The following is a 23,117-nucleotide window of genomic DNA, read 5'->3' as shown; positions in this document are numbered from 1 at the left end:
TTATATGCAACTTAAGCTAAGAAGGAAGAATAGTGCAGGCAGTTGAGGGACTAAGTAAATCAATTCTAGTATTTGGTACCTGCATGTGGGCGTTCCAGACAAGGAACGCCCACATGCAGGTAAGTCATCCTGGTAAAGGCACTGGCTGCATTTGGATACCACTTTCATCCCTGATGGGTTAATAAACTACTGTGCGTAATCTCAGTCATCCACCAGCCTCCTGTCCTGCTGCAGTCCTCTTGCCCAGCAGTGGCGCTGTTTCACCCATTGACAACAACACAGCAGCATGTTTTAACTTTCTACAATATCCCCAATGAGAGGGGACAGATGTGGTGTAAAGTACAGGGGCTTAATTCAGTGCATTCAGCATCACCCTGACAAGGGAGTGGTGTAGATAAGCCCTTTGTGACCAAACTTCATACACAGCCTCCCCTAGCAAGGGTGCATACGAGGCCCATTGAAAACCCTGCAGGCTGACAAAGACACCTGCGCAAAGGCACTTTTTTACCAAAAAGGGGTGGTGGTTATAACACCATGGAAGTTTGCAGGACCCAGATAAAACTTCATATACAGCATCCCTGCTAGGCAATATGTCAACCCTGCGCAGCTGACGCCACCCAACTAACAGGATATTTGGCACGTAGGGAGGTTGCAGAGCACACTGCCAGGGGAAGGGTTGGGGCAAGGACAGGCTGTGAGTGCAATCCGTTGCTAGGCAGATCATGGAAGCAAAGATCTGCCACTAGAGAGAGGCCACAGCAGTTCTGGTTGCTCTTGCCAAGGCAGCCAAAACCACTGTGACCACCACACAACACAATAAACCATGATGGGTTAAATAACTCACTCTGCAGACTGCGGGTTATCAGAGTGGGTAATTTGGGCCAAATAAACCGTCACGGGTTAACAAAAATTTGACAAATGACATGATAGGCCATGTTGGGTTAAGTATGCCATCATGGCTTATTTAACCCATCAGAGGTTATCATGCTGTCTGTACCCAGTCACTGAGTGGAGGATCAACCTGGTGCCTCAGCCAGGCCTCCTTTGCCTGTTCCGCACCTTCCCCCATAGGGATGGCCTCAGCACCAGTGAAGCCAGGTTTGTTCTGTTCCCTTCACTCCTTCCAATAATAATACCTTCTTATAAAGTCTAAAAAGGGAAACCAATGCTCTTAAGAATATGCTGGTTTTTGTGCAGTTTAATCGTGACCGTATTCAAAAGTGGGTCTTTGAATCTCACCCCTCCCCCACAAAGCAATCTCCCTGATGTCCTTCCCTAAATATAAATTGTACCAACAAAGGGGAGGAATGTGACAGGACATGCTTCATATATTACAGAAGGTTCTACAAAATAGAATCCCACTGACCTTATTTTCGTCTAGGAGGACTCTGAGTTAGATTAATTTTGAAATGGGAGTGTTGAACCCAGGTATTGTGGAAGCACTTTCAAACTTTTCAGAAGTTATTCCTGACAGGAATTCCACCACAATACTAGTTAGATTTTTGTATCAATTAGCTAGCTTTGTCTATAAAATCTGTATTAACGTTTTGTTAAGTATGCGATACAACATCATAATTACGCTCTAGTAATACATTTCATTTTACAGTCTAATTATACAGTAGGCGCCATTAGAATTATTTAACGCTTTTGCTAGTAATTTGCATGACAGTGCAATTTATGTTATTTCCTAGATAATATTCACCAAGGGATGCCATGCATATCTTGTTCACATTATCAATTCATTGGGGCAAAACAGATTGGAATGTAAAGGCCTGACATTTCCAAAGAAAGAAAAGAACTGATAAATATTTCTGGTCTGTAAAATCAAAGATACTGTTGATGCATGAAGCAGACAATATCCATGAAACAAATAAATGCATTAAAGATTTATTTATTTTTACTTTTCTGTTGTGGGCTTTCAGTTTTATATAAAAGGATTGGGAGTTTAATTCATTTGTTCTTTTCAAATAAAGTTTACACATATTTCCTTCTTTTCTTACATATATAGGCTATAGAAGGAGAGAAGTCTATATATTTTTATTTATTTAGTACATTTCTATATTCCCCAATAGCTGGAGCTCTCTGCAGGTCACAAAGTTAAAAACATAAAATGCAACATGATATAATATAACACTTTTTAAAGTACAATATAAAACCAAAGTGAAAGCCAGTAGCACTGTAAAGATCCACGTAAAAATACCATAATCCATTTAGGGCACAATCCCAAATGAATTAAAAGTGCTACAACTCCCACATGTGTTAGCTGACTGGCTGGGGAGTGCTGGCAGTTGTGGGACTTTTTTTTCAATCTAAAAATGCATAGAATTGCACCCTTTAAAATCAGAAAAATGGAAGGACTAAAATTCCTGGAAGAGATCTTTACCTAGTGCCGAAAAGTAAATTATTCATTTTAAAAGCAGAGCTTCATTTGTGATTTGGGAGACAAAAGATCCCATTAAGTAATGGGGTTAATGCGTATTGCTAAGGAAGTATCTTTTCCACGTGCATAAAATGTTTGGAAGGACTTGCAGGGAGCTACTGTAAGGGGGAAGAATGCAAGGGTCTGGCATGGCTAGTCCACCCAATACTGTGGTGGCACCTTGGAACGTTACTCTCAAATACAGACAATCCATTGGTGGCTTCACTCCATCACAACTTGCCACTGTGTTAATTTCTAGCCAACAGGGAATCTTGCTTGCTAGTTGCAGACTAGTCTCCTTTCATGAGATCAGCAACCTACCAGCTATGCTGGAATCTACAGTGAGCCAATCGGTATGATAGCGGCTTGTTTAAATCAGTGCGGCATTGCCATTAACCTAATTAACCTCCAATTTTGTTTTTGTTGCTGAAGGACTGGAAGAAATGGCACCATTTCAGTACAGGCAATGGAGGGTCCTAAAGCCACCATTGTACCAAGCATTTTCAATGCAATTTCTCCACCCGGTTACACCATTCTGGATGTGGATGCAAATGCCATGTTGTTTGTTGGAGGCCTAACTGGGAAAATAAAGGTAATTATCCTCCGCTTAGCTTAGCCAATTTAATCATATATTTTTTTCCTCGTTGGTTTGCTTTCTTTTAAACTAAGAAATTATTATTATTGAGCCCAAGGCAGAAAAATAATAAATCACTTGCTTGGGAGCAATCTTAGAGGAGTGTGGGATTTCAAAGACGTTCTGCATTTGTAAGTGGTTTCTGGACTGCAAACCAAATTAAGCATTTTACACCAATATAATTTGTTTCAAAATAATGGCCACTCTATCTCATAGTCTTACTTCCAAATTAGTGTGCAATGTGGATGGGATTGCAGCTTTTGTACTCTACAAGCAACATTAACATTGAGCAACTTGTTTCTTTTGGTTTCTGCTTGTGGCATACTACAACGCTGTTATTGGCTAATCTACTACGCATTCTGGGTACATCAGATTCTTTGCAGGAGAGTAGTGGCAGAAATAGATGGTCGTCAAGAGTCTCCTACTGTGTCAGTATCTAATTAAGATATTAATGTGACATGTTGATCTACTTAATGCTTTTTTAAATATCCCACTGAATATCAAGTCCTTTTTTAGCATTATGGAAGAACATCAGTGATGGTTTTATTTATATCAAGTCCTTATAACTGAAAATGCTTATAAATGAATGTAGGATTTTAGCAGTGGGTTTCAATTTCTTTTTTATACTGAAGGGATCATATGGAGAGGCAAAGCAAGGAAATGTTCGATTTATTATAGGTTCATAAGGTATAGAGTCAAACGGCCCATATCCAGTCAGAAAATTCTGAAGAGAAATCTGTGATATAGGATATATTGGATGCCTTGCAAAAGCGCTCAGTTGGAATGTTAATTCTGGAACCAGCTTCGACAGGCTATGTAGGGAACTTCCAAGCACCTCTGTCTCTGGTCAGTCAGATTAAAAAACAGCAACGATGTGGTGTGATCAAGATATTGTCAATCAATCTAAAACATTGGAGAGTTATTTATTACTGGGTCTGAACTATATTCCAGTAAAGCTTATAAATTAAAAGGATAAGAGGCTTCCTTTACACTTCTGGGTAAGATAAGCATAGTTGTCCCTCCATAGCGCCCAGTCATTGCATATATGGGGCTCCTCTAAACAACTTGTGATTAGCTACTCCCAGAAGTTTTTCAGTCGATTTCATGATGTCGACAACAACCAGGACATCTCCTCTGGAATCTTCTGGAAATCCTGGGATAAAATGAACCACTTTTAAAGTGGTTGTAGCCAGGAAACAGCAGGATATTCCGCCACTAAATGGTTCTGTCTCAACGAACAGAGGGCAAGTATTCAATTCAAACCCTTTGTCACCCCTCTCCACCCATGTAATGAAGCCAATAACTATTGTGCCAAAGATCCTGGAAGCACAAAAGCCCTGGGTAAACAACATGATTTCCCATAATGTAGAGACGCTCATACACAAGATGAAATTTTTCCAAGACTACATTTGGATGAATTTCCATTTTTCCATTCTGCTTGAATTTCATAGTTTTCAACTTAAATTCCGTTCAGTTTTTATAATGTATAGGTTCACTATGTTACATATAATATAGTTATACATATGTATGCATATCCAGTGCTGTCTGTCAACTAGTGGAGTTGAAACCACTTTCAAAACAGATTCCCCACCTTCAGCACCACCAAATTTGCTCCAGGGCAAATTTGGTGGTTATGTGTGGGGATGCAGGTGGAGGAGAACAAGGGGAATTCCATTGTGCAAGTGGAAGTCCACTTGTGTGGTGTTAGATAGAGCTCACTCTATTTATACAAAACCTTGAACTTTTAATTAACATATTTTCATCTGTTTTGGGGTTCTTCTGTCAATCCAGTTTGGCTTCCTCCCTGCTCATCTAACTATCTCCTTTTTCAGCCTCAGCTTTAGCTCCTGTGAATATTTGCATCTCTTGCTTCTCACCTGGCCAGCCAGGGCACCTGCTTTTTCTGTGGGTTAACTGTTTGTTACTGCTCTAACTCAAGTGCTGTTAATATATTTTCTTTGCATGCATGTCTACTGCTCAGATAAGAAAACTCTAATTTGAGATTTGAATCAGTGCATAAGATTGCAGGGGGAAACAGCCCAATCTGTTGATCTTTCGCATAGTGCAGATTCATAAACTTTTAAAAGCATTTCGTCCTGTGTGGATTCCTCAAGCATCCATTGAAAAGATGTAGCAAATGCTCATGTAGGTGCTTGTTTATATAAAAGGCTAAAACTGAATGTTGATTATGGTCATTGCTATTTTAAATGAAAGGTGGTTATGGTCAGACTGCAGTGGAAAAATCTGTAGTGCACTTTCAAATTCCCTGATGCAGGAGAAGGTGAGGCAGCCATGGTTTTTCTTACTTGTTTCTCCCCCTGCCTAGTCCCCCTCCCCACCTGTTCTGTAACACACATGGAGCTTTCTTACATGAAGCATTTGTTGTGCGCTCATCATTCCCTACTCATGGTTGTTTATGGGTTCTTTAGATGACATCATGACCCTCCAGTTTCACTTCTGCTTTTAAACAGCACTTTCTATGAGTTTTTCTTTTAAGGAAGGAAAAATGTGGTATTATTTGTGGAAGAAAATGAAAATATGTTTTCCACTTGTGTAATTCTGCTACACCACAGTGCCACCTAGAGGTTATGTAGTAGAAAAGCAAGAAAGGAAATGCTCTTCGTGTAGTGCTTGGATCTCAATTCTGCAACAAAAGTGAAAGTAGATACAGGAGATAAACAGCCTCCTACTAATTTTAGTTGGAAAGGAAGGGTCCAGGGGAGGTATGGACAGACATAGCTGCCCCATCTCCCATTGCATTGGCGAATGTATAGATTCCATGTGGTGCTGGCAACCATATTAAGATGGTACTTGCCATTTTGTATTTACATAATTAGTATAGGTTCTAGAGGATTTGTTTAGTATTCTATATATATATATATATATATATATATATATATTCCTCTCTCAAATGGCTTATTTCATATATATATTGAATGCAGTGCCTACTCATCATGAAGTTCTCAAAAGTGGCATTAAATTTATACTTTGCCAATTAAAACATCCACAGTGACCTTGGAATAGATCACCCAAGTTGTTAGACTTTCATGTCATGTCTCACTTTGAAAGTCAAGTTGCTCTTCTCCATATGCTCGCACATTAATATTTTTAATATTCATAATTGCTTCATGAAAAGTAGCAGGTGCTTGTGTGTCTCAAATTGCTAAATATCTGGAATTGAAACTATCTCATATTGATGAAGTGAAACATAAAAAAATTGGATACTTTTCAAAAGGACAAGTTCCTCTTAGAACAAATACTCTTCAAGCTGCCCATATGACCTTAGCTAAGCATTTTTAATTTTCATTTATTTATTTGGAATTTGATTGTTAATATTGCTGGTATATGAGCAAAAAACAAAACAAAAATCTGCTCTAAAAATTTTAATTTAACTTTGTCAAACAACTATTCTGGTTGCCAATTTTCGAGACTCTCTTTCAAACTTTCAAGGCAACCTTGATTATCTTAGCAGAAGTTACCTGATTGCTTCCCTGGTGCAGTATGGAAGAACTGTGAGACGTTAAAAGAGATTAAACTATTCTAGAGCTAGACATATTATAATTATACTGAGGGCTCATTTACACAAACAACCCCAAAACATGGTGCAGTTATTTTGCAAAGTTGCAAACAGATTCCACATGGCTTGTATTTCAAGTAGCCACCACATAGATCAGGCTCCCCAATTTGGTGCCCTTCACATGTTTTGGATTTCAGCTCCCATCAGTCTCAGCCCACCTGGCCAATGGTCAGGAATGCTGGAAGTTGTAGTGCAAAACACCTGGAGGGCACCAGGTTGGGGCCGGCTGGCATAACTGCTAGTTTCACTCAGTCAGACATGAATATCCTTCAGTAGGGAAAAAGGGATGTAAACTAGAGTAGTGTGTAGTCATTGTCCATAATGCATCTAATGAAAGAATGAAGTCTTCCATGACTCCAAAATGACTTCGTACACTTGCGAAGGAAGGTGTCCTCCACCATTAAATGAAACTGGGATGTTAAGAGGTAGAGTAGTCCTATGATATTGCAATCTCATCCGTCACCACACTTTGTAATGGCCTGTGGTGATGAAGGAGGTAAATAGAATTCCCAGCAAAAACAGCAGCCTCCATAGTGACATTTACTTATAATGGGTTTTGGAGGAAACTGCAGTTGAGCCTACTCACTTCATCACCACTTAAGCCTCCTTGTAATCGGAGGCATCCCGGCTCTCCTCAGTCACCAGTAAACAAAGAAGGCCGGGCACACCTCAGCTCTATTGGTGCACCTTCCCCGGGCACAAAAGATTGTGTCCATTTGTTGTGATGGTTGAATGGTTTCCACATTAGTTGCATTTTTTAAAAAAATAGTCTATTAATGTGAGGACAAACAGAAGACAAGAGCACAGTGAACAAACAAACAAACACTGTCTGCGTTGTTCGTTAACAAGCAGTGTAAAACTCACCCAGCATGCTTTCCATTTCCAGAAATCTGAGGCTGTAAGAGTCACTACTTTCACTGGCTGTATGGGAGAGACGTATTTAGACAGCAAACCAATAGGACTATGGAATTTCAGAGACATTGAAGGAGAGTGCAAAGGATGTGCGGTCAGGTAGGTTTTGTATATATATTGTCCATTGTAATGCTGTTGAATATACAGCTCGTTTGACCAAATAAAATCATAACAAGTTTAAAATGCTAAATACTAAATGAATTGTCACCTTTATTTATTGCTTGTCTTCAACAATTACAGTGTAACAAATGTTCATTATCGCTAGACAGAAATGAATAATCACATACGCTTCATTGAATATTCTTCCATATGTGTCAAATATAGTAGGGAGTGAGTGCCAGAATTTAGAGATTTTTTTAAAAAAAAATTTTTTTTAAATATTAGGGCCTCTAAATATCTTTTCTAGGTATATTAAGGATGCTGCTTTATGCCATTTTCAACGTGATGACACATTGAAACTAAAGTAAAATAGAAGGCTGGGGTTGAAAATAACAATAGTACAATATGAGTGATAACACTCAACCACAAAGGTACTAAGAAAGTTTTATAACATTTACAAGATGTTCATCAAACATTCATAATGAAGCCTACGAAAAGTTGGCATCTATTAAACATGCATGACAAGAATCAATGATCTCATAAATATGTGTCTTATAAATAATTTCATAAAGCATCTAATAAACAGTAGTCCGGTACAAGTTCTGTTTCGAGAATTCTTCGTCAGTAGGATGCTGTAGAATGATACAAAAACATCTTACTCAGCATTTGTAACCAATCACATACGTTGTCATTTACTACATATAATGCAAAAAAACCAGAGTATATTGGCCTCACCAACTGGTTCACAAAAGGAGCCTCGGCTATACATTTAGAGTGGAACCCTCCAAGGTTTATCTAAAGAAGAAATAGTGAAACTTGTAATTATAATTATAAACTATCTAAAAACCTAAGTTGATTATACAAAAATATACTAAAGACTCTCAAGGCTTACTTTAACTACACTCTATAAGAACTGGGAGCTTTTTGAAATCTCTTCAAGAAATTGAGAGCATTATCTGATGGCTTGAATACGTGGAAATGATATGGTGGTAAGCCTTGAGAGTCTTTAGTATATTTTTATATAATGAACTTAGGTTTTTGGATAGTTTATAACTATAATTACAAGTTTCACTATTTCTTCTTTAGATAAACCTTGGAGGGTTCCACTCTAAATGTATAGCCGCGGCTCCTTTTGTGAACCAGTTGGTGAGGCCAATATACTCTGGTTTTTTGCATTGTATGTAGTAAATGACAACGTATGTGATTGGTTACAAATGCTGAGTAAGGTGTTTTTGTATCATTCTACAGCATCCTACTGATGAAGAATTCTCGAAACAGAACTTGTACCGGACTACTGTTTATTAGACGCTTTATGAAATTATTTATTAGATGCATATTTATGGGATCATTGATTCTTGTCATGCATGTTTAATGGATGCCAACTTTTTGTGTGCATCATTATGAATGTTTGATGAACATCTTGTAAATGTTATCTATATGCCTGTCTTTTGTACATTTGTGATATCTTTTGAATTATTCATCTATAAAACTTTCTTAGTACCTTTGTGGTTGAGTGTTATCACTCATATTGTACTATTGACACATTGAAACTACTATAATTTGATTTCTTTGGCAAGTCCAGTCATTTTTTTATGGCCCATGTCTGACTAGTCTCTCATGACATGTCATTGCTCTGAAAAAGAATGCTGTTGAGTTTAGCTCAACAACACAGCCCGTTTCCTCCTTGTTTTTCAAGAAAATATTTATTGAAAGTATATAGGGTTAAATCCAAAGTCATGTGAATAGACTTCGCTCACACAAGGGACTTCCCCTTGCTCTTCTCCACCAGAAGCCTCTGCCCACGGCTCAATCTGCTCCTGAAGGTCCCCCAACCCTCTGGAGCAGAGGAGAGGGGAAAACCATTACACCAGCAATATCTTTCCACTGTAGGACATCCATCCTTGGATACAACCCATAAGAACTAAACATTCCAGTTTAGAGAAAGTATGTCTATATGAAGTTGATCTTCAAACTCCATGATTCATTTTTCAGCTATGTGTCTATGTATAGCAATTCTGGAGAAACCTTTTTGGACTTTGAATTTTTCTTTCCTTCTTAGCCCACAGGTGGCAGATGGTGAGGGCACTGTTCAGTTTGATGGAGAAGGTTATGCTACAGTGAGCCGACCAATAAGATGGAACCCAAACATCTCCATGGTCATGTTCAAGTTCAAGACATTTTCTTCCACTGCTCTTCTGATGTACCTTGCTACCCAAGACCTGGTAAACTAGCCTAAACACTTCTTGGCCTGTCTTGTTAATATTATGGAGTACACAGATTTTGTAAACAGAGATTAAAATGTATGCCATTATGCTGTGATGGATGTCTCTTAAATGAAGACAGTGAGCTTTATGACTTGTATTTAGCTGTTTTATAGCTAAAACAGGGTGATTTACAAGGATGTACTTCAGCAGTTTGCATAATGTTGTTAGAGTTCCATGTAGATCATTACAATGGTTGCTCTTATCATTTTTAATATATATTGCTTTATAAGTTGTATTGTCAAAGAAACGTTAATATTGGACTGCATAGCTGTTAGACACTTTGTCTTATCAGTTATAGTCATGCGTAACGTGATATCAAAAATATTTTACTGAAACACTTCTACTAACTTTAACAATGTCTTAGATAGGTGATGATGTCTTAGTTTGCTTGGGTGTAAAGAAAAGTAGGCATACATTTTTAATTAGACAGTATGGGGCATGATCCTTCTCCACACAAGAGTCTGTGTGTAAATCAATATACATAAGGTTCAGTAGATCTTTATTTCTTCCTACACACACCATGGCACACGTGTCCAGTCATGCATAGAATCAGCACACACAAACATTACAAAGAAGGGAAGGACTGTCCCATGCAAAGCAATACACAATCCAATGAACATTGAATACTCAAACCTCTTCTCCCTCTTTGTGTCTCATAGACATTGAGCCTCATAGAGATCATCTAATAGCAGGTTGAAATCTGATTGTATATAAAAGGGTATGACTTTTTAAAAACTATGCTCCTTTTAATTTCAAATTGGCTTCTTACAGTATTCTAGTTCTTTCCTTTAATTTCAAGGAGAAAAACTAGACCAGCTAGTAACAGATGGCAAGACATTTGGCAAGATGGCAAGAATGTCTGAAATTGGGTGAATATTGACAAATGTCATGAGAATGTCACACTGACAATCCCACAGATATCTGTGAATGCCTGAAAACTCCAACATACACTGATAAATGTGGACAGTGATGTAAAGTGTGAGTGTCAGCATTCCTTGGTTGATGTCATAACTGACGAAATATGTATTGGCAGTATACCCACATGAATGTTGATTTTTACCAAATGTTGGACATTACCTGTAACAGATACATAAGATGGTTGTATGAAAGTAGCGCATGTAAGACTATGGCTCTGATTCAAAGAAACACTTAAGTAAGCACAAGCTGAAGTAATTTCTGGCCACACTTTTCTTTCTGCTCCTGTGTCTGCATCAGAGGGCAATAGCCGGTACTTCTGCTGCAATTCTTCTTATTCTGTTGTGCCAGTGGGACCCACCACTAGTGCAATGGGGAGACACAGTGCTACATAAAGTAAGCCTGGAAACAAGCAAAAATACTTGTTTCCAGATCTTGAACCTATCCATACACTATGCTCAACATCTAAGGTCCTCCTCCAGGTGCCTACTCTGAGGGGAGCTCGGAGGGTGGCAACAAGAGAGAGGGCCTTCTCTGTGGTGGCCATTGTGGAACCATCTCCCTGACGAGGCCCACCTGGGTTCGACATTGTCATCTTTTCAGTGCCAGTTTAAGACTTTCCTTTTCTCCAAAGCATTTAACAGCATATGTTGAGTTTTTAACTGACTCCAAAACGAGCTTTGGACTGGTTGAGTGTTCAAAAATTGTTTTAAATGTTAGCTGTTTTTATGCTTTCGTTTTTAAATGTTGTATATTGATTTTTAATGTTTAGTCTTTTTAATCTAAACTTTTTAATCTTTGTAAACCACCCAGAGAGCTTCAGCTATGGGGCAGTATATAAATGTAAATAATAATAATAATAATAATAATAATAATAATAATAATAATAATAATAATAATATAAATCAGAGTGGGTTAGCAGAGCGCCCTTCTTCAAGTTCGCCTGACCTTTTCCATTTTGGAAATAAGCACATCTGCTTGTTTCCAATTTCTTTGCACTATCAGTAGATCCAACTGATGTGCATTTGGCATAGTATACTACTAGCTGCTACTACCAAAATTCCCCTAGATCTGCTTAGCAAAGAGATATGAGGATCTTTGGAAGGGGTTAATACCTTGTAAAATGGTATTAACCCCTTGTTTTCCATCTAAGAAAAGAAACTTTTCATCTAACTGTCTTAATTGAATGTTGACAAAAGCGTGCTATCTGGTTTTCTTTTTTTCATTATTATTATTATTTTTCTATTCAAGACTTTAATGTAAAACTCATATTTGATAATTTTATAAATTTAACATTTAAAAGGATAATAGAAACACAGTTACAATAACTTGTCCCTTGTTTGGAAATATAAAACATGTGTTTGTGTGTGTGGACACACAGAGAGATTGAGATTGAGATTGAGATTGAGATTGAGATTGAGAGAGACAGAGAGAGAATCTTTTAAAGAAGTAACCACATAAGAAGAATGATATTTGGGGCATTGAGCTGGAAGTTATTTATTTCTCAAATCATCTTCTTTATTATTTGTAATGTCATGTTATGTCATGTCATGTTATTGGTAATTAATGGAAGTTACTCTCACTGCAGTCTACAGTGCCATCCACAAATGGTTCCTCAAATGAAACCCACTGATGACACCTTTGTTCTAAACGATATTAACTTTAAAAAGAAAGAGGGGTGGGACGGGAGACTTGCATATTACCTGGAGATGGGGTTGGGGATGGGACAGTCATTTCCTCTGCAATTATTCCACACCAGCAAAGCGGAACCTGTCTATTAGTAGCTAAATAAGATTCCTAATGCTTCTCATTAACAGAAAGATTTCATGAGCATAGAGCTCAGCGATGGGCGTATCAAAGTCAGTTATGATCTAGGTTCAGGAACAGCTTCTGTTGTCGGCAACCAGAACCACAATGATGGGAAATGGAAATCGTTCACCTTGTCAAGAATTCTAAAACAAGGTGAGTTCCTGCGTTGATAACATCATAAACGTCCTAATTATCTTATCCAGCACAGCTAACTATCTAATCATGGAGAAGATGATGTACAAAATTGCTGGGTTTAGAAAGTTGTAAAAGAAAGTGATTTAGCAACTTCTTTTGCTTCCAATTACTGATGGCTCAGGTTAGTTTGACTGATTGCAGTGTCAAACAGGTCTCTTATGATTTTCTTTTGAAAATGGTAGCTTAATTTTTCAGGCATAATTCAGGCATTACAGGTACCTAAATTACACTCTAAAAAGCAACTGAATAAAAATGTTTTTTTCATGAAGTGCCCTGATGTTGTTCAAGGTTCATAAAACAAACCCATGCTATTTCTGTTAGAATATAAATTGGTTTTGTACTTCTTGGTATCTTTCATAAGCTGGATCTCTCAAAGTGCTTTTAAAAGGCAGTGAGTTAAATGCTGGTGGTGTAATACCTGTCTACAATACACAATGGACATGGCTTGCTAAGTGTCACAGCTGCTTGTACTGCAAGGAGAAAAGGCCTCCCAAAGATGACAGGGATCTTCAACTTATATGATGACTAGAAGAGCTGCTGAATTCCACCTAAAATAAAACCCAAGGAAAGTCCTGCTCAGGTGAATTATCTGTCAGAAGTTCCAGCAAACAGAAAAGAATTTTAAGAAGATTAGTGAAATTTTCTGATGAATTTAAAATATGACAGATGAGGCAGACCATGGGGTTTTCAAGAGATTCAGGCTGTCTCATTCAAGTCTGAAATCTGGAAATGATATTTTTGTGTTTACCAAAAGAAACTTTCACAGATGTTGTGCTGGCAAAAGAAACACTATCTATTTGAGAGAAAACCTGCCTGCCTGCCTGATCACTGAGCTCATCAGAAGAGGTGTTCCTGGTGGTTTCCACATGGACCTGAGGTCCATTTAGAGTCCACTTGGAGTAGTGTGTTTAGGATGATCGCCTAGACATGTTTAGATCGGAAAAAAGTCCTACCACTCCCAGCATTCCCCAGCCAGCAGAGTGGTAGGACTTTTTTTTCTATCTAAACATACATAGGATGGTACTATCAGTGTATTCTTTGTGGAATTCCCTGCCAGTTGTTGTCAGGCAGGTGTCAACATTGCTTTCTTTTAGGTGTCCGCTATTTTTGTTTAAATAAGTGTTTCCTGCATGCCCAGCCACAGTTTTGTTGGTATAACTTGATTTTAAATATTTTATTTTGTACTCTGATTTCCCCTTTTTTGCTCACCACATAGGAATTTTCTTTAGATATAGAGCAGTTTATAAATTTTGTAAGCAAATAAATACTCTGCTTTTGGGGTCAAAGTCTATATAACCATACAGCAGGTCCAGTTCATCACAGTTGTTTTCATAGTACTGTTCTCACTGGCAAAGGAGAGTTAAGGCACAATCCTGTGCATGTTTAGACAGAAAAAAAGTCCTACAACCCCCAGCATGCCCCAGTCAGCCATGCTTGCTGGAGCATGCTGGTCCCTGCAGGACTTTTTCCTGCGTAAACATACAGAGGATTGAACCTTTAACTGCATTTGGAGACTACCAGTCAACTTTCCAAGTTCTGCATTGACCATAAATCTCAGCTTTATCAAGATTGTCTGACACCTCTCTATATGGATGCTATATATTTATTTCATTAGATTGTATTGAATTCGATTTTCAGCTCTCCACGTCCCAAAGGCCCATGGCAAAGCCTGCCTTAGGGAACAGCAGGTCAAAGTGAGGTATAGAAGGGGCATGTGCTCTCATTTTGATGGGCCACACCCAGTGGGACACCAACCACTGAGGTGGCATAGAATAGGGTCAGGATGGGGAGGCTAGGCTAGTTTCCATGGATACAGCGGTGGGTGGAGTGAGCAGAAATGAAGCCTGTATAAGCAAGGCTACTGGAACAAAGTCATGATCAGTTTGGTGGTTTTACATATTTTTGTTGTAATTTTTGTTGGATGGATATACATACCTCAGTTACACCTTTGTGGAAATATTTCCCAAATTAGTCAGCATGATCAAGACAGCAATACTTAAGCATTGGCCCTTGTTCTGCGGAGAAAACATCCTCAATGAACTATCTGTGCTAACCATTCTAAACTTTTTGGCTAGGATGACAAATAGTTTTTCACCATCTTTTCTTGTATTTTTTCCACATTCTTTATTTCCAGCTTTGCTTGTTTTTTTTTCTTCCCAATATATTATGTTTTCAACCCTTGATGTTGTACTATTTGCATAATTCTGGGTGAAATTTAATGCTGATGTCTTGACCACTTGCAGAATGGGACTTACCCTCTTATCCTCCCCCTATAGCCCTTCAGTTCCCCATTCAGTGTCCTCCAGAGGGTCACTCAACCCTCTAGAGCAGATTTTTTGAGAGCATGGAAGCTGTAGGTAAGATGGGGAATTGACTTCCTCTCCATTCCACTGACGGAATCTTTTTCCTCAGTGGAACCCTTAATCGGATATTACCCACTGTTTCTCTTAACAAGTATTTATAGTGATGTAGTCCCAGTAAACTGGGAAAAGAATATACCAGTAAAAGTGATCATGAAAACAAGCCCTGCATTACAGCTACCCCCCCTTTTTTTTCTTTTATTGAAATTTTCTCACGGGTGTCTCTCTTCAGAAAATGTTATAAATATTTGAAACATCTTCTTCAGGTCAAATTTATGTTAAATGTTTTCTTTATACTTTCACAGCTAATATATCAATTGTAGACATAGACTCCAATCAGGAAGAGAGCATATCAACAGTTTCTACAGGGAAGCACTTTGGCCTCAACTTGAAAGCAAATGAGCCAATATATTTTGGTGGACTACCAACTCTGAGAGGAAACCTAAGGTATAATACTTAACATGTAGTTAACAATGGGGGTTCAAAAGTGTTTATTATTTGAACTGATTTAATAATTCAGGGAAGCGATAAATTTACCAGAGAAAGGATACTTGTATCATGTACTTTTAAATTTGTATCTTTACGTCTGCTATGAGAAAATCACAAATACTCCTTTATCCTTTATAAATGTTCATCAAGAACAGCACTTCCTATACACAGGTTGAAGTTCCGCAAAAGAAATTTCATGTGGAAGACAGCAACAGTTTGCCTGCCCTCTCCTGATTCCTGCCTCTTACCCCCTGCTAACTTTGTCTCCCCACCCCCATCTGTGGTTCTGTTGAACAGGCCTAACAGCACTGTTAGAGAATACATCACTGTGGTTCTGTTGAAAAGAACCCTCACTACCAGGAGATCTCTTGGTACTGAAACCTGTGTGTATGTTTTGTACCGAACCAGGGATTCCAATACGATTTTATTTATTAGTAACCTCTTAATATTATAAAATCTCTTAATGGGTTTGATTCATTACCTAACATGGCAATTGTTTGATTTATTTGAATTAAAGCATGCATAAGATTGTGCCCTTAGCTGTTATAAAAATAAACTCTTGCACCTTTTTTGAAGTTTACATAAATATTTCTACATACTCTCTGCTACAAAGTGCAGATATGGTATGACACAGATAGCCCTATTATGTATAGCATCTTCATCTTCAAGGAAGAATAACAGTCATATTATGTGAACGTGCAGATAGATCTGGAGTGATGGGTTAACAGACTGCTGCAGAGCCAAACAGCTTTTGGTTGATTGGTAATGTTGAGAATGCAGTTATTGCATTATTATTTTTACATATGCTTTTTATTTCTTCTAACCACAGATATTTTTTTAAAAAATCAGAAATTAGTACTACAGATTTAAAATGCCCAAAATGCATAAATTTGGCATAAAGCAATAGCTCAACAGAAAACATGTAAGCGTATCACAGGAAAAGCACAACATCGTAACAGTTGCATCACTGGATCAGTTCAAAGGTTCAAGACCCTCTTCCAACAAGATGCCCCTGGAAGTTCCTAAGCAGAAGTTACATTTAGCTATCATGGCTAATATCTTTTAATGGCCCAATCCTCCATGAGTTTGTCTAATCCTTCTTAAAGTCATCTAAGCTAGCAGCCTGCAACATATATTGTCAAGTGAATTGTATAAGTGAATTATGCATTGTGTGAAGAACAGTTGTCAGTCCTGAACGTGCTACCAATCATCTTCATTAGATGAGTTGTGGGATAATCAGGGTAGGGAAGAAATCCCTCTATGTACTCTTTCCAAATGACTCTTAATTTTACAAATCTGTGTTAGTCCCCATTATTGGTCATCTTTTTTTTTCCTGGTCTAGAAAGCCCCAAATGCTTCAGCTTTTCCTCCAGTAGGAAAGGTGCTCCAATCCTTTGCTCATAGGAAAGTAGTGTTCAGTTGCCCCATAAGAGGATACAGTCTACATGCCAATGGGAGTTTATCCATAGACTTCCATGAATTCAATAGCTTTACATTTTGCCCCAGTTGCCCACATATCTAATTTCTTGTAATCCACACAAAGAACTGTTGGAGGGGTGTGGCACAAATCCTATAAAAAGATAGATAGATGTCTGGCAGTACTTAATCTGCTTTCACACGTAAATGATAATATGTTATGCAGTGCTGAAAGCACTTGGACATTATTCCAGTAAGTGTAAATGCATAGCTTGGATCCTCTCCTTCTCCATTCCCAGCCAACATGGCTTCCTTGCTAGATCCATATTAGTCACTCCCTCAGTGGATCCATTTTACCCACTGTGGCTAATATGAGACCTTGGTGGATCCTTATTAGCCACTATAGTTAATATAGGCCCTTGAAGAACCCATAATAGCCACACTGAGTAGAAGGGCAGAGTGGTTGCTCTATTCTAATAGATTCTGGGATGCTGTGGTCCCATACCCCTGGTGATCAAAGCTGACAGCTAATACCATGGAGATGAGAAGAGATCCCAGCAACCTCAGCTGTTCCTGTGGGAAATCTCAGGTGTATCAGATCTGCAGCAAGTCCTTCTCCATGCCTTCCCCTTAATTTGTCTCCTTCTCTGGGCATTGCCCCTTTTCTCTTCACCAACTAGACTGTGAGCTTTCTTTCCCCTCTATAGAGAGGTTAGCATGGGAGTTAAGGGGACATGTTCAGGTGGGTAGAACCTAGCAAGGACTGCCCATTCCCTTCTCTAGCCTAACCTACCCGGCCTTCTGAAGGAAGGCCTGATTCTATAATAGGCTTGTAGGAGACTCTTGCAGATAGGGCTCCTGTAATTTACAGCCACTGTGTCAGGTTGGGGATGAAGAGACCGATCAAAGAGTGGTCAATAGAGAAGTTGAGTCCCCCATTAAGTTGTGATATGCTTGGAGGATCCTTTCATCTGGAGATCCAGGTTCTAGTCCCCACTTGGCCATGGAAACCCACTGGGTGACTTTGGACCAGTCGCATACTCTCAGCCCAACCTACCTCACAGGGTTGTTGTTGTGAGGATAACATGGAGAAGGATTATGTATGCCACCTTGGGTTCCTTGGAGGAAAAAAGGCGGTATATAAATGTAATAAATTAAAATAATAAATAAATAAAATCTGGCCTGCCTGGGCTACCAACATACAGGAGGTGGTTTTGCTGATTTTTAAAAAGGTATATAGGCTCCTGGAGGTATTAAAAAAAATTGTATGGGTTCCTGAAGGTAGCCTATATTTGAATCGGCCTGCAAAATTGGTATCATTATAGGAATGTCATTTGTTATAAATATTATCATGACAAATAAAATTATGTGTTTCTCTCTCTCTCCCCCTCTCTCTCTCTCTCTTTTCATTTTTTTATCCTAGTATGAAATCAAGGTAAAAGATATCAAATTTAAATCAATACTTGCATGCTTTCTGCTTTGCATGGGTTTAGCGCAGCTTGCAACAGGTGGCAAAGCAAAAAGCAATTTGTGTCTGTATTTGTTCCCAGCTGTTCCTCTGGGGCTGTTCATTTGGCAACAGATCCTGCTGCAGCAAATCAAGCTACTCCTAAGTGCTTAACACAGTCTAGCCGTACGCTGCGCACACCCTTGCAGCAACAAATCCTTAGCTAGCATCTTCACACAGCTGTTTATATCTTGCTGTGTAGGGTTTTCTTTTTTTCTTTTTCTTTTAAATTAATTATATCTAGGGAAAAAGCTGTATTTAAAAAACAACAACAACAACAACAACAACAACCAGTTAGTGCTTCCGCTCAGCATGAAACAAATTAGTGCTGAACTTGTTTGGAAATCTTTGAGAATTGAGTGTCAATCTCAAAAGGTGATTTATAAAACAAGCTCCCTGATCCAGGCTTCCCTCACCTGGTACCCTCCAGATATTAGGTGACAATTCTTAGTATCCCCAGCCAGCATGGCTAATGGGAGTTCTTGTTCAATACAATTGGAGAGTGGCAGGTTGAAGAAGGCTGAGTAAACTCTGAGTGCAAGCTAGAGGAAGATCTCTTTCCAACATATATGTTTTCTGTGTAGGTTCAGGCACATACAAAAAAAAAATCTTATTGGGTCAGATCAGATGCCCATCTAGTCCAGAAATCTGTTTCCAGCAGCAGCCATTGGCCAGGTTCAGACAACATGCTAAACCATGCTGCTTAACCACAAAATGGTTAAGGGAACCAGGCCAGTGAAATGTTTATAGATGTCCATAAGCAGGACCTAAGGGTGATCACCTTCCCTTGTTGTTTGCCCCCTTATTTGGTATTCTCCCAGAGAGCTTCAGTTATGGGGCAGTATATAAATGTAATAAATAATATTCAGAGGTATATGCTGCCTTGGTAGCTGAATGTTTCATATAGGTTTTCCTGACTAATAAGGTTTGGGTTAGTCTGTATTGAACCTGGAATCTGAAAGCCACGTTTATCCTGAGATGTGTTCTGAAATCCACAAAGATGCCTACGGCCATACCTTGAACACGCCCAATCTCGTCTGATCTCGGAAGCTAAGCAGGGTCAGGCCTGGTTAGTACCTGGATAGGAGACCGCCTGGGAATACCGGGTGCTGTAGGCTTAAAAAGAAAAAAGAAAAGAAAAAGCCTACGGCCATACTACCTTGAATACGCCCGATCTCGTTTGAAATCCACAAAAATGATACATGGATGGATATTTTGTCCATTGTTTATTATTATTTATTATTATTATTTATCTGTATAGCACCATTAATGTACATGGTGCTGTACAGAGTAAAACAATAAATAGCAAGACCCTGCTGCATAGGCTTACATTCTAATAAAATCATAATAAAGCAATAAGGAGGGTAAGAGAATGCAACAAACAGGCAGTATAAAAGTCAGACCAATTCAAGTTTTAAAAGCTTTAGGAAAAAGAAAAGTTTTTAGCTGAGCTTTAAAAGCTGCGATTGAACTTGTAGTTCTCAAATGTTCTGGAAGAGCGTTCCAGGCGTAAGGGGCAGCAGAAGAAAATGGATGAAGCTGAGCAAGGGAGGTGGAGACCATTGGGCAGGTGAGAAACATGACATCAGAGGAGCTAAGAGCACGAGCGGGGCAATAGTGTGAGATGAGAGAGGAAAGATAGGAAGGAGCTAGACAGTGAAAAGCTTTGTAGGTCAACAGGAGAAGTTTATATTGGATTTTGAAGTGAATTGGAAGCCAATGAAGAGATTTCAGAAGTGGAGTAACATGGTCAGAGCGGCGAGCCAAGAAGATGATCTTAGCAGCAGAGTGGTGAACAGAAACCAACAAACTGATGTGAGAAGAAGGGAGGCCAGTGAGAAGAAGGTTGCAGTAGTCCAACCGAGAAATAACCAATGCATGAACAAGAGTCTTGGCAGAAGAGACAGACAAAAATGATCGAATCCTGGCAATATTATACAGGAAAAAACGACAGGATTTAGCTACTGCCTCAATATGAGTAATAAAGGAGAGCGAGGAATCAAATATAAAGCCAAGACTACGAGCTTCCTTGACTGGAGTAAGTGTAACATTATTGACAGTAAGAGAGAATGGGTGATGAGGAGAAGATTTAGGAGGAAAAACAAGCAATTCAGTCTTTGCCATATTAAGTTTCAAACGACGATGAAGCAACCAAGCTGAGATATCTGAAAGACATGCCGAGATACGATCGTGAACATCAGGAGAAAGATCCGGAGATGAAAGATATAACTGTGTATCATTGGCATACAGATGATATTGGAGGCCATGAGATTGAATAAGATTACCCAAGGGCAACATGTATAAAGAAAACAACGGGCCAAGCACTGAGCATTGCGGAACCCCTACTGAAAGGGGAAAAGAAGAAGACGAGCTGCCGTTAGCCAACACGCTGAAAGAGCGACCCACTAGATAGGACGCAAACCAGTTATAGACAGAGCCACAAAATCCGAGGTCATGAAGGGAATCTAAAAGAAGATCGTGATCAACCGTGTCAAAGGCTGCAGTTAGATCAAGGAGAATAAGAATGGAATAAAGGCCTTTAGACTTGGCAATAAGAAGATCATTGGTAATCTTAGTAAGGGCTGTTTCAGTGGAATGCAAAGGACGGAATCCAGATTGAGAAGGATCCAGAGCAGAGTTACTAGAAAGAAAATCAAGACAACGAGAGTAGACCACACGCTCCAGGATCTTTGAAACAAAAGGCAACAAAGAGACAGGTCGATAGTTAGACAGAGATAGCCTATCAAGAGTAGGTTTCTTGAGAATCGGAGAGACTGTAGCGTGTTTAAAAGCAGAAAGGAATGAACCAGAGGACAAAGAAGAATTAATAATATGAAGCAAGGTTTCAAACTGAAAGTTTCAGACAATCTTTTCCTGAGGAGTATACAGATGGATCCTACTGATAGGGTTCATACAAAAGAAAGCTAGAATTTAAAAAAGTTAGAGAATTAAATAGAATTTAACTTGAGATTGTCAGCCAAACGACAAACACTGCCTTATTATTGATCTTTGTAAGGTGCTCTCTGAGCCTTTTTCAGCTAAAGAGTGGGGTAGAAATGCTTTAGATGAGTAATTAAAGAATATCATGGCCTTTATAGAGAAGTAAACTCTGTAACCTTTTGGAGATGTTTTTAGAAACACTTAAATAACAGTTTTGTGGTCCTGCAAGTTTCTCAGTGGCATAAAGGTTCACTCAGTTCTTGTTATGGGAAATTTCATTTAAGTGGAGTTGGAAAATGAGATTGTCATTGAGGCTCAAAAAATCCTGTGATTCTTTCCTCTATGTTTTGTGTGCAGCTGGTGTGCACACATGCATATGGAAGAACACAGAGAGAGAGGATAATTCAGACTTTCTCCAACAGTCCTTTTTCAAAATCCCCTTTGCCAAGTTTATCATCCACATGAAGGGAACATCCTGATGTCTTCTCCATAGCTTTCTCCCTATGGTTGAAGAAGGTATTTGGCAAAGGTGATTTTTTTTAACTGAAAAATGTCATGAAAGGAAAGGTCAGGCAACCTTTCTTGAGACTTCTGTCTGCTGAGACACAACCCACCCCATCCTGCTTCGGATTAAGAAAACCTGCAGGGAAAAGACTCTCAGTACTCTGCTTAACATATAATTTTAGCCTCAATGGTTCTGAAACTCTGACAAGTTTTACTTAGTGAGGCTGATCTTCTCTAACAAATTACAGGTTGTTGAGGCTGCAGAAAACTCTGCTATGATGAAAATGTAAGCGATGAAGGACAGGCATTTTCAGACTTGGAAAAAATTTGTGTTCACTGTTCTCAGATGGTGTCCATTGGGAGATTATAGAAACTATAGAATACAAGTTACAGGATTATTGTATATCTTCAACTGGTGATGAAATAGAATTGAAATCCCCACACCCACAGCTTTTTAGTACAAATGTGCAAGTACTTGCAGCTTTTGAAATAGACATGCTATGCTTTGCTAAGGTGGCTACAATGAAACATGAGAGACAAGAACAATTCCAAAAAAGTGATCAATGAATATGCAAGTTGTTTTGCTATATTCCACTGTTATTGCCTTGTTAAGATTGAAATTAATACAGAATGTATATGAACAATGAATTTCTGTTTTCCATATTTAATACCCTTGTTTTAGGTTTTTATTTTCATAAACACGTTTCCCTTGGTCGGTAAGTTGGCCAGATTGTATCCCTATCTCAAGTCACTATGTTTTTATGTCCATTGACCAGTAACGTGGATCAGAAGATGAATTCCAAGCTTCACAAAGGCTACAGTTTCCAAAAAAAGTCAACATTTATGAAACATTTATGATTATTTCTGCGCTACCATCCTGGCAGATCACTAAAACTAAGGCTATATCTATTCAGGTCTTCAATTCCTATACAGAGGGAAAGCTTTGCATTTACTCTAGACTACTACTGTTTATGTTTTCAGAGCAAGATGGCATTACCAATCAGACCCAAGCAAACAAATGTGGAGGTTTATTTGTTGAAATATGCATTAATATGTTAATTAATATGTACAGTAAGA

At 38.7% G+C, this 23,117-nt stretch overlaps 1 protein-coding gene and 1 pseudogene across 4 annotated transcripts in view; both read left to right on the top strand.

Moving 5' to 3' along the window:
* The window catches only part of LAMA2 (laminin subunit alpha 2), a 477,652-nt gene that overhangs the window by 420,088 nt on the left and 34,447 nt on the right, over window positions 1–23,117 (top strand). For 3 of the 4 annotated variants that reach the window (XM_063124694.1, XM_063124692.1, XM_063124693.1), the window contains 6 exons: window positions 2,852–3,011; window positions 7,517–7,641; window positions 9,701–9,863; window positions 12,638–12,782; window positions 15,490–15,631; window positions 18,513–18,524. In XM_063124694.1, the coding sequence (XP_062980764.1) occupies window positions 2,852–3,011; window positions 7,517–7,641; window positions 9,701–9,863; window positions 12,638–12,782; window positions 15,490–15,631; window positions 18,513–18,524 (747 nt within the window). The remainder of the gene's footprint in view (window positions 1–2,851; window positions 3,012–7,516; window positions 7,642–9,700; window positions 9,864–12,637; window positions 12,783–15,489; window positions 15,632–18,512; window positions 18,525–23,117) is intronic. The other variant, XM_063124695.1, reaches the window with a different exon arrangement.
* On the top strand, window positions 19,599–19,714 carry LOC134398543 (5S ribosomal RNA; annotated as a pseudogene).

Source organism: Elgaria multicarinata, chromosome 4, assembly GCF_023053635.1.
Source record: "Elgaria multicarinata webbii isolate HBS135686 ecotype San Diego chromosome 4, rElgMul1.1.pri, whole genome shotgun sequence".
In the NCBI taxonomy this organism is placed as follows: Eukaryota; Metazoa; Chordata; class Lepidosauria; order Squamata; family Anguidae; genus Elgaria; species Elgaria multicarinata.
This window is presented reverse-complemented; position numbering and strand designations above follow the sequence as displayed.